The 17,331-nt window shown below is 35.4% G+C and overlaps 1 protein-coding gene across 2 annotated transcripts in view; it reads left to right on the top strand.

Annotated features, from left to right (window-relative positions):
- The window catches only part of LOC129015764 (embigin-like), a 53,444-nt gene extending 44,456 nt beyond the window's left edge, over positions 1-8,988 (top strand). Inside the window, exons 6-9 of one of the 2 annotated variants that reach the window (XM_054454287.2) lie at positions 1,671-1,947; positions 2,798-2,831; positions 5,193-5,247; positions 5,861-8,988. In XM_054454287.2, coding sequence (XP_054310262.1) covers positions 1,671-1,947; positions 2,798-2,831; positions 5,193-5,247; positions 5,861-5,878 — 384 coding nt within the window. In that variant the 3' untranslated portion in view covers positions 5,879-8,988. The remainder of the gene's footprint in view (positions 1-1,670; positions 1,948-2,797; positions 2,832-5,192; positions 5,248-5,860) is intronic. The other variant, XM_054454297.2, reaches the window with a different exon arrangement.
- The last annotated feature ends 8,343 nt before the right edge of the window (positions 8,989-17,331 follow it).

The following is a 17,331-nucleotide window of genomic DNA, read 5'->3' as shown; positions in this document are numbered from 1 at the left end:
ACATGAGTATTTTATAAATAATTCCTGATTTCCTTTCTTTTCCCCAAATAGCCTCTAATGGCAGGAAAATTTAGGATATTGTCCTTTAGGAGACACCTTTCCTTTGCCCTGGCACTAATAAGCATTACAATTAAAGTCCTGTTAAAGGCAAGCTATAATTGTAGAAGGAACATATGAGACAGTGTAGATGTTACAATGAAATATTAAATTCCTTCTTAGACAAAATTGGCGTTATTATAGACTATTGAAGGATGACAGATGACTCAGAAGGGAATGTGACTTACTCTGTGCTAACAGGTTAGTTTTTCAATGAAATAGTTCCAACCAAATCCCATAGATGCAGACTGAAGCCATTCCTACTCCTGCTTGTCTTCTGATGGATGATGAGGAAAGGCAATCATTGTGTATATGTAATTTTTTTTTAAAAAGTATAATTTTGTAAAAACAAATGTCAACTGTGGTATTTGAAATACACAGCTTTATTTATTGATGTGTATGTGGTACAACAATACGTGAAAAACATTAGACTTCATCTAATTATATCAGATGTTGAAAATGTCATTTTAGACGTACTGGTGCTTTTGTCCATTGCTATACTAGTCATTAGCCTCTTAATTGGACTCTAAGCATGAGTTGTATTAGGGTGTGAGAAAAGTTTGGGGAACAGGGCGCAGGTCAAAACTTGAGCAGAAATGCCTTTTCAAAATGTAGACCAACCATGTGCATCAGAATCAGCTGAGTACTTATTAAAATTGATTGATTAGCTCTGACCAATCGGTACCAAACATTCCAGGCAGTGTTGTGCACATGGTGCCAGGTTGCTGTAATATTTTTTTTGCACAAATAATATACTCACAGATAGTTCTTCCTTGGATAAGCTCTGAGAATATTTGTATGCAGATTAGCATTTATTGAATAGTGCGGTTGAGTGATGGAGCAGGGAAAGCATCAAATGGCTTGGGAATAAAATTTAATTTAAATAGATTAAATAAAACAGCCCCAAATAGCTTAGTATGGCACCTTGTGAGGCTGTGGAAAACCCTGCAAATCTTAGAAGCCAGCTTATCTGAGAGAAAGAAATTCAGATATGAAAAGACGGAAGGTGTGCAGTTCACTTCGGATCCGAGGCTCACAGAGGGTGCCCTCCATTCTATCTACATCAGCTCCAAAGGCCTGAAAGTTTCATCTTCATTTCTAGCCTGGGGAAATCACGTTGTCTGAGTGAGCGATTTTCCTTTATAGAAATGATCAGAAATAGTAGCTTCCAGGGTGGTAGTTGTTTGAATATGTGCCTGTGCTTGTGAAGGAAAAAGTACTTTGACTAAAGCACTAGGCAAGGATAGGAATGTGAGACTCAGATGACTGGGATTTTTCTGTTTTTAATTCTTCTATAATACTTAGCCATGATGACCTATTTGCTTCTTTGTAGTTTTAAACATTCAGTGCTAAGTCCTTATAGCAATGTATACATTTTTTTCTTTGTTTGCTCCCTGGGAGATCAAACTCTGATAAGACTTAAGTCTGTTATAGATAACCTCTCACAAATTTTAATATGCCTTTCTCTAGTAAGCAATGTTGTTGGCATTATCTAATAGCTTTCACTGAAAAACTATATCATGTATCTTTTATGTACTATGATTGGAATGGATTTTAATATCTCCTCATATTAGGTTCCTGTTGGTGTTCAAATGAATAAATATGTGATCAATGGAACATATGCTAATGAAACAAAGCTGAAGATAACACAACTTTTGGAGGAAGATGGAGGATCTTACTGGTGCCATGCACTATTCCAATTAGGCGAGAGTGAAGAACACATTGAGCTTGTGGTGCTGAGCTATTTGGTGCCCCTGAAACCATTTCTTGCAATAGTGGCTGAGGTGGTTCTTGTAGTGGCCACCATTCTGCTTTGTGAAAAGTACACACAAAAGAAAAAGAAGCACTCAGGTGGGATTTCTTTTTTTTGTTGTTTTTTTTTTTTTAGAAAGTATTATCAGTTAATTATAAGTATAATTTACTTATGATATGGATTATGATTTGATACATTGCAATGACTTTAGGATTTTTGGGGAAAATCTTCATTTTCTTATTTGGAACAGTATTTAGGTTTACAACAATGGTGACAGTGAGCTGGAAACATACCAATGGTCTTCCTGTTTCAATTCCTGAAAAAACTTAGTATTAAAAATGCCTTTTTTCTTTCTCTTCCCCACCCCCCCCAAGCCCCCACCTTTTTTTTTTGGTGCTACTGGTACCTAAGTACCAATTAGGTGATAGGTATTCTGGCACTGGAATATTAGGAAAATCTATGATAGCTTAATATAAAAAGTCTCAAAGAAATAATTTTTCTTTCACTTAGATTATCATTTAAAAAAAATTTTATTAACCATTCCAGAGTTCTCATTAAAGAGAGACCATCCTGTCATTTCCTATTTTTGCAGCCTGTGCCTGATGGGTTACAGGTTGATAAAGCAGTAATCCTTGAGAAAATTGACCTTACATCCTGTATTCTTTCCTGATTTTATACTAAATTTTTAATTATTTAAATAATGACAAACTAAGCAGTCATGTTTTTGAAAATATCAGGCCACTAAACTATGTTTGATCAGAAATGCAGATAAGGTCTGTAGTGCAGATAAAGGAGGTGTAGGTGTTTAAGGTAGCATGTCTCTCCTTCATTCCAAACAAGAGAAACAGCATAGTACTTTCTTACTTAGGAAGGAGGTTTAATTGAGCATATATGTTCCATAAAAATGACAAACCAACTTCATAGTCAAATTCTTCCTTTGTTACACAGATGAGGGGAAAGAATTTGAGCAGATTGAACAGCTGTAAGTATTATTTTTTACAGATTAATTTTCACTTGAGTGAAATACGGGGAAATATAAAATTGAATGAAATGTTTGCAGTTGGGGGAAAAAAGGCAGAGGAGTATTTTCTGTATATGTCCACGTGGCGGTGGAAAGTGGCATTCCAAGTCTGCCTGCCTGCGTGAGAATTCTTCTTCATCACTTACTACCTGCACTTCTCTGTACTTCAGCTTTCTTCTCTACAAAATGGATTTAATAATAGCACTCACCATATGAGGTTGTTGGATGGAATGAATATTATATATGTGTAAATGCATAGCATAGGTTATGGTGCACAGAAGGTGTGCAGTAACCATCAGGAAGTATTTAATATTATTTTTTTAAAGCAGTAGTTATCAAGCCTGGCAATTTTTGATCACTTAAGTGTCTCTTTAAAAATACAGTTGCTCAGACCTTGCTGAATCTCCTGGATCAGAACCTCTTGGGTTGGGTCTGTGGCATCTGTATTTCTTGAAAACATCTACAAATGGTTTTGATCCTCTGTCTGTTGAAAATCACTGGCCTAGAATTCTATTTGTTATTATTCAGAGAACACAAATTGTGTCACAGGTTCTCTTATACAGCCTTTGTTTAGAGTTAAGCATGAGGAGGTCTGGAAATAAAATCACCAGGGATGTAATTTAGTTTGGCAAAGATGCGAGTTCCGAATTCCTCCAAGCCAGAGAACTGAGTATGGAGGCTAGTGACAGAGGTGTCTAAGACTGGGATTAAAGCCTGAGCAATAGAGCCAAGGGCTGGGGGCCAGGAAAACGAGGCTAGATTAAAGTTGCTGCAAGAAACCTGAGAAGTGGAAGGCCTGAGCAAGTATAACTAACACAAAATGGCACTTAGAGTTTATCAGCCAACAGGAGCTCTATGGAGTGAGTGTTATAGGCTCGGATAGCGGGAGTGGAGCAGACAGTTGTCATTTAGATGTTTGTAGACATTATTCAAATAATCATGTTCACTCTGTTCACATAGGCTGGTAAAATAAAACAATATGATATGAGCTTCCAAGTTAAGGGCACAAAATAACTACATCAGAAATCCTATAACACCAGATAGAGAAAAGCAGCGTTGTCTTAGAATCACAGACTCCCATAGTTGGAAGGGAATTGTATCTCTCCCAAGGGAATCCCTTCTCTTTCTGGAGAATGTAGACGTCTTATTTATGTTGATTTGAACTTCTAATCTTTCCTATTTCCATGTATTGGCCTTTTTCTTGTTCTTAGCATCATATAACAAACGTGACAGTCATTGACATATTTGAAAACAGAACCTTGCTCGGATTCCTCTATTCTCCGAGCTCTGCCTCCCACTGTCTCTAACCATTCCTCTGAGCTCACATTTGGAAGTTGCATTCTGATTTAAAACACACTCTGAACGGATGGTGCCAGAACAGTGTGGAATGGACCATTACTTCTGAACAGTGTAAAATGGATTCAATCTATAGTGTAAAAGATGAATTATTTTTCTGAAAATTAGGTTAATGTACATCATTTTGCTCATCTTGTACAGCACCATAAGGATCACTGAAGGTGTTTAGTTTTTCTTTAGGTTATTTCACTATCTTTAGATTGTATACAAATATCAAGGGCACTTGAACTCATTCAGAACAATGAGCTTTTTGGTGCCCCTCAAACCATTTCTTGCAATAGTTGCTGAGGTGTTTTCTTAGTGACCATTATTCTGCTTTTGAAGAGTACACACAAAAGAAAAAAGCACTCAGGTGGGATTTCTTTTTTTTAGAAAATATTATCAGTTAATTATAAGTAACACTGTCTTATGATATGCATTATGATGTGATAATTGAAGCCTGCCCCCAAGACCTTGAAGGGCAAGGTATTCATTATGCATACTGGTTATTTTAGTTTTCGTCAGTCTTTAGAATCTGAGGCCCACATTTGTAGTCCTGCTCTGATAAACTTTGGGTGGAAAAAGAACCATTGTTAACCTCTATTTCAGTGTAATAAGCATACAAATGTATAGCACCAATATCACACATGTTGGCTGACCTCCTAATTGGCTATTAGCTTGCATGTTTCCAAAACCACACATAAGTTATGGTCTTTACACCCAAGTCCTCACTTATGCTTGGGGAGAAGCAATTCTCCCTGTGCATAAAATCAACAAGCCTTTGTCACTATCATTTGTGGTAACAGCTCCTCTTCAAGCAATGCCATAAAAATAAATTCAACATTATAAGTAAAACATTTTTAGGAAGAAAGAATTCTGTCTGTATTGACATTTTACATTTTAACCTGATAGCCATATCAGTGATGTTCTGATTTAATTTTATATAATATAAGCATTTAGTAATTTTCTTTTTTGTTTTCTATACAGGAAATCAGATGATAGCAATGGTATAGAAAATAATGTCCCCAGGCATAGAAAAAATGTAAGTTACTTCTGAATGATATTCCAAATAAAAGGTAAAATTCAATATACATAGGCTATCTATTAATCAGTTACTTTTTTTTAGTTCCATAGAAGATCTGGTCATTTATGATGTGCTCAAATATGCTTGTTTACACTATTATAGGGGAAAATATACAGTATAGTTATACAAAAATAAATACTTTCCTTTTCCACCAGAGGACACATAGCAACCAATCTAGAAGTAAATCTTTTGTGCAAAAGATTTTATTTTATCTTATTTTATTTTATCACCATGGACTACATATTTTATTTTATCACCATGGACTAGTTTCTTTTACAGTTTTTCATGTAGTTTTATTTGTTTTCCTCTCAAATTTTCTGGATTTTCTGTTATTTTAGTTTCATATACTCCCATATATTTGGGGGTGTAAACTTATGCATATAAGCTAACTTTCTTTGCTGATTAGATTCAAAATTTTTAGTTCATCAACATTACAGTAGGAGCTCTTTGTTTTGGCAGTAGATTGGATCCCTCACTTCCCAGTATTTTTTGCTTTGCTAAAGTGATAGTAAGTTACTGTAAAATAACCAGAACATACTAATTATATTTGATTATGCTTTATTTAACTCAGGAGTCTCTGGGCCAGTGAATACAAAACATCATGTCAAGAATCATTGGAAGATATACAGAGTTCATATTTCAGCTTTGTTTATCCTTCCTGTTAAGAGCCTCTGAGTTTTTAGTTTTAGAAGGATGAAAAGCTTATGCAACATGCTCAGCAGGAGCTTCATCAACGATGTATGCTATCTCAGATCTAAAGGTATATTTTCTTTCTGTAATTATGTTACATAAAAGCAATGTAAATCAGAATAAATATGTTAGACCAGAATAAAATTAATTATATTCTGGTCTTCAAAGGACACACAGAACAGATACCAGCAGAATCACTTAATATTTCATAGAACAAAAATCACTCAAAACCTGTTTATAACCAAAGAATTCATGAAAAAGCCTTTGTCATTTGTCTTAGAAAGTTATTTTTTAAAAAAATCATGCTTACTATTAGTATCTATGGAAGTATATGTAACAATTTTTATGTAAAGGTCATCTTTCTGTGATAGTGAAAAAATACGTCTTTACTAAGTTGAAATGAATACTTTCTGCCTTTGCTAATGATAGTTATTCTACAATCTCCATTAGTAAAAACATACCTTTTATCCGGAAATATTGGTTTAAGGCAGATAAATAAAACTGTGCTTGCTCTAAAGCTCTGCACTACAAAAGCAAATTTTCCAGTCTTTATTCCACTCATAACCACTGCTTTCCCCACCAGGCTAAAGTGCTTCTTAGTCTTTAAGTAGGGTTTTGAACTTCATAAGGTACACCATTGTTTATGTTTTGGGGTGCAGGTCTGTATAGTTGTAATACTTAAAACACTGCTATACTGATGCTTTTGTGGCTCATGGTTTCCTGGTGTCTTTGATTTAACACCTGGCTTCCTGGTATCCATGGCTGGTTAAATATCTAAACCTGCATTATTAGTGCTTTACAATAATAATTCCCTTGACTGAAGTCCAGAAGTACTAAAGTGCTTCTTTTTTATTGCTGTGAATGCCTTAGGCTTACCTTCAAAAATAGGATACTTCGTTTCTATTGCATATATAACTGAAATATTTTATAAACTCACTGTAATCAAATCTTATAAAATCTGAATCGACATGAAAAGTTGTCAGTGCTTGAATGAAATACTAAAATCATGCCACAGGATACTAGATAACGTAAATGACCATGATGTGTCCTTGGAGCTGGTGGGTGCAGTGTCCCACTGCTCATAGGGCAACAAGTTTAAGAACAGAAGGAAAAAGTGGTGGTGTGGAACCCAAGATTCTTGGCGACTAGGGGATTTAAAGGTTGGGGAAGAGGAATTCAATTATTTGAAAAGAAATACTTTATAAAAATGTGCTCCATGTATTGGCTAAGAAAAATATAATAAAATTTTGGTAGTGAAAATTATATCGCTAATGTTTACCAGTATTACTAGTATGAATAATACACATAAGGTAGTGACTTGGAAGCTGCTCAATACTTTGTTGCTATAACAAAATGCAATATTTTGTTGTAAAGCATCTTAACTACACATATAAGTTTGCTGAACTTGAATACATCCCAGTAATGGCAAACTTTATTTTATTCTTGGTTTTCATTTTATTCTGGTCTCAGGGCCATACATTTATTTTAGTTTAATTAATTATTATTTTGACAACATTACTTGGGTGATATCTATATAATGGTAGATAACCAATCAGTTAGCTTAATTAATCTAAACTATTTGAATTCAGGGAAATATTAGTCAAATCTGCTGTTTGATTAAATACAATTCAAAGCAATATATTTGTGACTGGGAATATAGAACACAAGGAAACAAATGTGTAGCCCATGTGCAGTATGCATTCTTCCATTTTACCACCACTAACCATTGAGGCTGATACAATTTTCAAGCAAGAAGCATTGCTTCCCAAAGGTAAAATAATCAGAAATATTTCTATAGTAAATTGAATTTTTAATTGGCAATACTGTTTATTTTTTTCTAGCAAAGACAATTTATTTCAGTAACCTCAAATAGGAAAAGTGCTCAAAAATTAAAGTTGATTTTTGGCTTTTTGTAGTCTCTCTAGAGGACTTCTAGAAAATTACCACTGTTGGATTTTAATCTGCTTCCATTAACCAATCTTATAGAGATGATAAATGGATTAACTAATACTGACCAACTATAAATTGACTGCAAATAATAAGCCACATAAAAGCTGAAGTAGGAAAACTACTCCAAGTTTATATATTAGGCACCTTGGGGAATTCTCTTAGTCTTTCCAGCTAACAAGGATTTTCAGCATAATAAGTAGATTTAATGATGGCATAAAATTCCCAGATACTTTCATACACATTTTTTGCCAAAGTGTAAATCTTCTCCTTTTGCAGTCTTTTTGCTATTATCCCAACATCTAGCTGCTCAGGCCCCGGTCTAGAACTCATTCTGATATTTTCTTCTTCTGTATTAATTAATACTTATGGGTCATGAATCCCTGCTCCTTTGACCTTTTTAATAGCTCATGAATCCACCCCATTGCCTCCCCAACTCTGCCCACACCAGCTGCAACAGCTAATGCCTTGATTTTCCTACCTCAGTCTCCTTTTCTATTAATCCCTCTTTTGCATGGCTGCCTGAGTCCACTTTCTCAAACACAAACCTCACTATGCAACTTTGGAATCTCTGTAGGCTTACCTTTGCCATTTCTTAATATTGCATTCTCCAAATTGCTAATCTCTATCCAGTCTCTTGAACTAGACTTGGTACATGGAGATTCCGCTCAGAAAGTGCTCTTCACACTTCTACCTGCTTGACTAACCCCAGATTATCTTTCAAGACTTTAATCTGATCTTGTTTCTTAGAGAAGCCCCCATACCTAGTAGAGCAGGTACCATCTTACATGCTTAAGTAACTCCACATTTATTTGTGTTTATTATTCTGTGTTATAAATATACATTTGTTGGTCTCTCTCTTGGATTATTTTCTTTGTCCTGTAACTACCACTGAAAGGGTGCAATACAGATGTCTTGAAATGTGTATTGAATGGATGAATGTATAAATAAAAATTAAATTTTATAAATTTCTACTTATTCTTAGAAAAACAATCTAAATTGTGACAAATCAGAATTGAAAAAAAATATTCTAATAAAGAAAAATAAGCTTTTATAACTTCAGTATTTGCTTGTTTTACTTTGAAAAACACATAGAATAGTATAAAGGTCCAGTCATATTTTCTGTAATAATGAATTAGTGTCTTGTGAGCAAAACGAGTTCTAATTCCTAGACTATTACTAAACTATTACACAGATTATGTTGCTTTCAACTTATTTAAATTTCCCTTGTTCTTCGTGTTTCATGGACAGTACAAATGCAAACCTTATTTTTATCCTTTATTCTAATAAGAAAATGCATTGATTTTTAAATGTAAAGAATTTTAGGCCAGGCATGGTGGCTCACACCTATAATCTCAGAACTTTGGGAGGCCAAGGAGGATGGATCACATGAGGATAGGAACTTGAGACCAGCCTGGGCTGGTCTCAACATAGTAAGACTCTGTCTCTACAAAAAATAAAAAAGAAATTAGCCAGGCGTGGTACTTGCCTGTAGCTCCAGCTACTTGGGTGGCTGAGGCAGGAGGATTACTTGAGCCCAGGAGTTTGATGCTGCACTGAGCTATGATTGCCACTGCACTTCAGGCCGGGAGACAGAGGAAGACCCTGTATCTGTTCCCCCCAAAATTTAGCGATTGTATTCCTTTACATCATATGGTAGAGAGTTGATGTTTGTGTTCACTCCACTAACCTCATTCCACTTTCCCCTGCCAGCATACTTCAGAATATCTCAGATCCAATTCAAAATTTAATCTTAAAAGGTATAATTATTTTCACAGTTTCATAGTTTAGTTTTGATCACTGAAAGCATTTCTTTCATTTTGTCTAATCGAACAAATTTATGCAAAGAATTGGGGACTTATTCCTCATTAGTGTTGTTCATCTGTAGGTGGAAATAAGTTCAAGTATGTGTTGCAGTATTAATTAAAGGCAAAGTGACCTACTTGTACTATATTCTGAATAAATACTTACTGAATGAATGAAAAATGGAAGAATGACTCAATTATTTTAGAATCTTAAGTTATACAGATTTATGTAATGTCTATTTCGATTTTTATTAATTAACCATGAATTTATCCTACTCTAGTATTGAGAAAAAGAAAATGGAACTATGGGCCTTTCTTTCGAATGATACTTAGGAATGTATCTGCACTGTATCCAGAAGGTCAGTTACATGCCCTGTTTACCAACTGAATTCTGCTTCACTAAGGATAATAATAACTGACATTGAGTGCGTGGCATATGATGGGCATTGTGCAAAATGCTTTGACATCTTTTGTTCGTTTTATCTACACAATGGTCCTATGCTATAAAAACAGTTAATATCTACTTTTTTATAGATGAGGAAACTCCAGCTTAGAGAGATTAGGTAAGCTGCCTAAAGTCACCCTGCCTATAAGTGTCTAGAGCTGAGATTCACATTCATGGAGTCCTCCTGAAGAACCTAGGATTAACCACTATGTTGAACAGCTTTGGCCTGCAAATTACATGCTTCTTAGAAAATGAGGCTATTATCTATAATCTGTATTTTTTAATATCAATTTTATTCCTTTCAACTGGTCAGTTATATCATAAATTCCATGGAATTTTTATGGAACCCATGCTTTGCCACTCTTGTATCCCTATAGTGGTGCTGGGGAATCAAGACACATTTATTTGCCTTAGCACTCTTTCTTTCTTTTTTTTTGTTTTTTTTTTTTGTAATTTTACTTATAAATTGGGAGGGTGGCCATAAAATTCATCATCCAACCACTGAAAGTGAAAGAAGGTGCTATTTATGATTTCCCCAGGACAACAGGCAGAAAATACTCTCTGGTCGTACATTTAGCCTGCAGAGAGAATTTAAGTACATTATGGATACTCTGCCATAGACACAGCAGTAGCATCTGCAACAAGTAAATGATAAATATGTATACATATGTAACTAACCTGCACATTGTGCACATGTACCTTAAAACTTAAAGTCTAATAATAATAAAATTTAAAAAAATCAACTTTCAGGGAAATAGCCATTTTTAGTAAACATAGGGAAATAGCCATTTTAAGTAAATGTCAGGTGAGTCTCACTATAAACTGCCTATAATGAGACAGTTTAGTAAGCTTAAAGTTTTATTAATTTCCAAAAGCATCTAATAGGTTGAGATTTATTGGCATTCAAAAGTATGATTCACAAATTGTAAGAGAAGCTGGCAAAGAAAGTCATGTTTTTGCTGGCCTATGGAATGCACTGGAGAATTCTTTGGACTTGCATATCTTCTGATTCATGTGTCATAATAATAATGTCTGTGTGATTCTCAGTGACTCATGAATGCGTGATTTTGCTTTTGCAATAAAATTTGCTTGTGAAGTCAGTGAAAATAATTCATGAATAACATTGTCAAAATTACTTTTAATCACATGATTAACCTGCAACAACTATGTATATTATTTTTATGTGTTGGCTTATTATGTTCAAAAACTTTGTTTATAAAAACTGATTTTGCTATTTAATTTTTAATTTAGAAAATAATGTAGCACAATGTTAGATTTATTACATATGTAACTTAATACTATTTAATGCTGCACAATCATAGCACATAATGTTTATAACTGTAGCATTTTATTAACTGTCTTTGTACGATTAAAGAAATATGATCATAATCTTTAGTTTTATTTAAATCAAGGATCATGGATTTATTTTGACATACTTTCTAATAATTATAATGCTTTCCTTTGTAAGCATATGTGCCTAAATTCTCATTGAGGGCTTTCTGTACTGTGTAAATAGCACAGAAAATGTCTATATAGGAATGTTTAAAAAACATTTTCTGTTGCATGTAACTCAAAAGATACATCTAATATGCAATTAAATTGAATAAAATAGTACTTTGTGAATTAAAAAATTAAGTATTGGAAAACATTGTCATGCTTTTTATTTTTAATAGTGGTTTAAAAGAGAATATAAAGGCACTAAACAGAAAACACTAGTTTTTTTTTTTTCTTTGTGTGTACTCACAAGTAATTTAAATCATGTTGAACAATATGCCCTTCTCAAGCCCAGTGAAAAAGTGCACCTAGAGCTGGGACTCTAGTTTAACACATCAAACCAGAAGTCTTTCAGAAAGGAATTTTCAGTGTCTCAAAATATATTTGAACAATTTAAAAGGCAGTAATGAACTTCATAAAAATAGATATTTTAAGTCAAAATGATGCAGAGAACAAATTTTCTTGTTGTTCTGGTTAAATTTTTTTCATTATATTTTAAGTTCTGGGGTACATGTGCAAAACGTGCAGGTTTGTTGCATAGGTATACACATGGCATAGGTGTATACCTATGCATGTATACATGGCATGTATACACATGGCATAGGTGCCATGGTGGTTTGCTGCACCCATCAACCTATCATATACGTTGGGTATTTCTCCTAATGCTATCCGTCCCCTAGCTCCCACCCTGCAACAGGCCCTGGTGTGTGATATTCCCCTCCCTGTGTCTGTATGTTCTCATTGTTCAGTTCCCACTTGTGGGTGAAAACATGCCAGTGTTTGGTTTTCTGTTCTTGTGATAGTTTGCTGAGAATGATGGTTTCCAGTGTCATCCATGCCCCTGCAAAGATATAAACTCATCCATTTTTATGGCTGTATAGTATTCTATGGTGTGTATGTGCCACATTTTCTTTATCCAGTCTATCATTGGGCATTTGGGTTGGTTCCAAGTCTTTGTTATTCTGAACAGTGTCACAATAAACATACATGTGCATGTGTCTTTATAGTAGAATGATTTATAATCCTTTGGGTATATACCCAGTAATGAGATTGCCGGGTCAAATGGTATTTCTAGTTCTAGATCCCTGAGGAATCGCCACACTGACTTCCACGATGGTTGAACTAGTTTGCAGTCCTACCAACAGTGTAAAAGTGTTCCTATTTCTCCACATCCTCTCCAGCACCTGTTGTTTCCTGACTTTTTAATGATTGCCATTCTAACTGGCGTGAGGTGGTATCTCATTGTGGTTTTGATTTGCATTTCTCTGATGGCCAGTGATGATGAGCATTTTTTCATGTGTCTTTTGGCTGCATAAATGTCTTCTTTTGAGAAGTGTCTGTTCATATCCTTTGCCCACTTTTTGATGGGGTTGTTTTTTTTCTTGTAAATTTGTTGAAATTCTTTGTGGATTCTGGATATTAGCCCTTTGCCAGATAGATAGATTGCAAAAATTTTCTCCCGTGCTGTAGGTTGCCTGTTCACTCTGATGATAGTTTCTTTTGCTGTGCAGAAGCTCTTTAGTTTAATTAGATCCCATTTGTCAATTTTGTCTTTTGTTGCCATTGCTTTTGGTGTTTTAGTCATGAAATCTTTGCCTATGCCTATGTCCTGAATGGTATTGCCTAGTTTTTCTTCTAGGGCTTTGATGGCTTTAGGTCTAACATTTAAGTCTTTAATCCATCTTGAATTAATTTTTGTGTAAGGTGTAAGGAAGGGATCCAGTTTCAGCTTTCTGCTTATGGCTAGACAGTTTTCCCAACACCATTTATAAAATAGGGAATCCTTTCCCCATTTCTTGTTTTTGTCAGGTTTGTCAAAGATCTGATGACTGTAGATATGTGGCATTATTTCTGAGGCCTCTGTTCTGTTCCATTGGTCTATATCTCTGTTTTGGTACCAGTAGCATGCTGTTTTGGTTACTGTAGCCTTGTAGTATAGTTTGAAGTCAAGTAGCATGATGCCTCCAGCTTTGTTCTTTTTGCTTAGGATTGGCTTGGCTATGTGGGCTCTTTTTTGATTCCATATGAAATTTAAAGTAGTTTTTTTCCAATTCTGTGAGAAAGTCAATGGTAGCTTGATGGGGACAGCATTGAATCTATAAATTACTTTGGGCAGTATGGCCATTTTCACAATATTGATTCTTCCTGTCCATGAGCGTGGAATATTTTTCCATTTGTTTGTGTCCTCCTTATTTCCTTGAGCAGTGGTTTGTAGTTCTCCTTGAAGAGGTCCTTCACATCCCTTGTAAGTTGGATTCCTAGGTATTTCATTCCCTTTGTAGCAACTGTGAATGGGAGTTCACTCATGATTTGGCTCTCTGTTTGTCTGTTATTAGTGTATAGGAATGCTTGTGATTTTTGCACATTGACTTTGTATCCTCAGCCTTTGCTGAAGTTGCTTATCAGCTTAAGGAGATTTTGGGCTGAGACAATGGGGCTTTCTAAATATACAATCATGTAATCTGCAAACAGAGACAATTTGACTTCCTCTTTTCCTAATTGAATACCCTTTTTTTCTTTCTCTTGCCTGATTGCCCTGGCCAGATCTTCCAATACTGTTTTGAATAGGAGTGATGAGAGGGCATTCTTTTCTTGTGCCAGTTTTCAAAGGGAATGCTTCCAGTTTTTGCCTATTCAGTATGATCTTGGCTGTGGGTTTATCATAAATAGCTCTTATTATTTGGAGATATGTTCCATCAGTACCTAGTTTATTGAGAGTTTTTAGCATGAAGCAGTGTTGAATTTTGTTGAAGACCTTTTCTGCATCTATTGAGATAATCATGTGGTTTTTGTCATTGATTCTGTTTATGTGATGGATTATGTTTATTGATTTTCATATGTTGAACCAGCCTTGCATCCCAGGGATAAAGCTGACTTGATGGTGGATAAGCTTTTTGATGTGCTGCTGGATTCGGTTTGTCAGTATTTTATCAAGGATTTTCTCATAGATGTTCATCGGGGATATTGGCCTGAAATTCTCTTTTTTGTTTTGTCTTTGCCAGGTTTTGGTATCAGGATTGTGCTGGTCTCATAAAATGAGTTAGGGAGGATTCCTTCTTTTCTATTGTTTGGAATAGTTTCAGAAGGAATGGTATCAGTTCCTCTTTGTACCTCTGGTAGAATTTGGCTGTGAATCTGTTTGGTCCTGGGCTTTTTTTGGTTGGTAGGCTATTAATTGCTGCCTCAATTTCAGAACTTGTCACTGGTCTATTCGGGGATTCAACTTCTTCCTGATTTAGTCTTGGGAGGGCGTATGTGTCCCGGAATTTATCCATTTCTTCTAGATTTTCTGCTTTATTTGCATAGAGGTGTGTATAATATGCTCTGATGGTAGCTTGTATTTCTTTGGGATTGGTGGTGGTTTCCCCTTTATCATTTTCTATTGCATCTATTTGATTCTTCTCTCTTCTTCTTTATTAGTCTTGCTAGCGGTCTATCAATTTTGTTGACCTTTTCAAAAAACCAGCTCCTGAATTCATTGATTTTTTTGAAGGGTTTTTCATGTCTCTCCTTCAGTTCTGCTCTGATCTTGGTTATTTCTCATCTTCTTCTAGCTTTTGAATTTGTTTGCTCTTGGTTCTCTAGTTCTTTTCATTGTGATGTTAGGGTGTTGATTTCAGATCTTTCCTGCTTTCTCTCGTGGGCATTTAGTGCTATAAATTTCCCTCTCCACACTGCTTTAAATGTGTCCCAGAGATTCTGGTACGTTGTGTCTTTGTTCTCACTGGTTTCAAAGAACATATTTATTTCTGCCTTCATTTTGTTATTTACCCAGTACTCATTCAGGAGTAGGTTGTACAGTGTCCATGTAATTGTGGAGTTTTGAGTGAGTTTCTAAATCCTGAGTTCTAGTTTGATTGCACTGTGGTCTGAGAGACTGTTATGATTTCCGTTCTTAGGTATTGGCTGAGGAATGTTTAACTTCCAATTACGTGGTCAGTTTTAGAATAATTGCAATGTAGTGCTGAGAAGAATGTATACTCTGTTGATTTGAGTGGAGAGTTTTGTAGATATCTATTAGGTCAGCTTGGTCCAGAGCTTGGTTCAAGTCCTGGATATCCTTGTTAATTTTCTGTCTCATTGATCTGTCTAATATTGACAGTAGGGTGTTAAAGTCTCCCACTATTATTGTGTGGGAGTCTAAGTCTCTTTGTAGGTCTCTAAGAACTTGGTTTATGAATCTGAATTCCCCTGTATTGGGTGCATATATATTTAGGATATATATTTAGGATAGTTAGCTTTTCTTGTTGGATTGATCCCTTTACCATTATGTAGTGCCCTTCTTTGCCTCTTTTGATCTTTGTTGGTTTAAAGTCTGTTTTATCGAGACTAGGATTGCAACCCCTGCTTTTTTTTTTTTTTTTTGCTTTCCATTTGCATGGTAAATATTCCTCCATCCCTTGATTTTGAGCCTATGTGTGTCTCTGCATGTGAGATAGCTCTCCTGAATACAGCACACCAATGAGTCTTGACTCTTTATCCAGTTTGTCAGTCTGTGTCTTTTAATTGGGGCATTTAGCCCATTTACATTGAAGGTTAATATTGTTATGTGTCAATCTGATCCTGCCATTATGATGCTAGCTGGTTATTTTGCCTGTTAGTTGATGCAGTTTCTTCATAGCATCGGTGGTCTTTACAATTTGGTATGTTTTTCCAGTGGCTGGTATCAGGTGTTCCTTTCCATGTTTAGTGCTTCCTTCAGGAGCTCTTGTAAGGCAGGCCTGGTGGTGACAAAATCTCTCAGCATTTGCTTGTCTGTAAATGATTTTATTTCTCCTTCACTTATGAAGCTTAGTTTGGCTGGATATGAAATTCTGGGTCGAAAATTCTTTTCTTTAAGAATGTTGAATATTGGCCCTCACTCTCTTCTGGCTTGTAGGGTTTCTGCTGAGAGATCTGCTGTTAGTGTGATGGGCTTCCCTTTGTGGGTAGCCCAACCTTTCTCTCTGCTGGCCTTAATATTTTTTCCTTCATTTCAACCTTGGTAAATCTGATGAGTATGGGTCTTGGAGTTGCTCTTCTCGAGGATTTTCTTTGTGGTGTTCTGTGTATTTCCTGAATTTTAATGTTGACCTGTCTTTCTAGGTTGGGGAAGTTCTCCTGGATAATATCCTGAAGAGTATTTTCTAACTTGGTTCCATTCTCCCCATCACTTTCAGGTACAACAATCAAACGTAGATTTGGTCTTTTCACATAGTCCCATATTTCTTGGAGGCTTTGTTCTTTTCAGTGTGTTTAATCTTGTCTTCTCACTTTATTTCATTGAATTGATCTTCAATTTCTGTTATCCTTTCTTCCACTTGATTGATTTGGCTACTGATACTTGTGTATGCTCCACGAAGTTCTCATGCTGTGTTTTTCATCTCCTTCAGGTCATTTATGTTCTTCTCTAAACTGTTTATTTTAGTTAACAATTCATCTAGCCTTTTTTCAAGGTTCTTAGCTTCCTTGCATTGGGTTAGAACATGCTCCTTTAGCTCGGAGGAGTTTGTTATTACTCACCTTCTGAAACCTACTTCTACTAATTCGTCAAACTCAGTCTTCATCCAGTTTTGTTCCTTTGCTGGTGAGGAGTTATTATCCTTTGAAGGAGAAGAGGCATTCAGATTTTTGGAATATTCAGCCTTTTTGTCCTTCCCGGATTTTATCTACCTTTGGTCT

The sequence above is a fragment of the Pongo pygmaeus genome, chromosome 1 (assembly GCF_028885625.2).
Source record: "Pongo pygmaeus isolate AG05252 chromosome 1, NHGRI_mPonPyg2-v2.0_pri, whole genome shotgun sequence".
Taxonomy (NCBI): domain Eukaryota; kingdom Metazoa; phylum Chordata; class Mammalia; order Primates; family Hominidae; genus Pongo; species Pongo pygmaeus.
The sequence above is the reverse complement of the archived record's forward strand: the minus strand, read 5'-3'. Positions and strand labels throughout refer to the sequence as shown.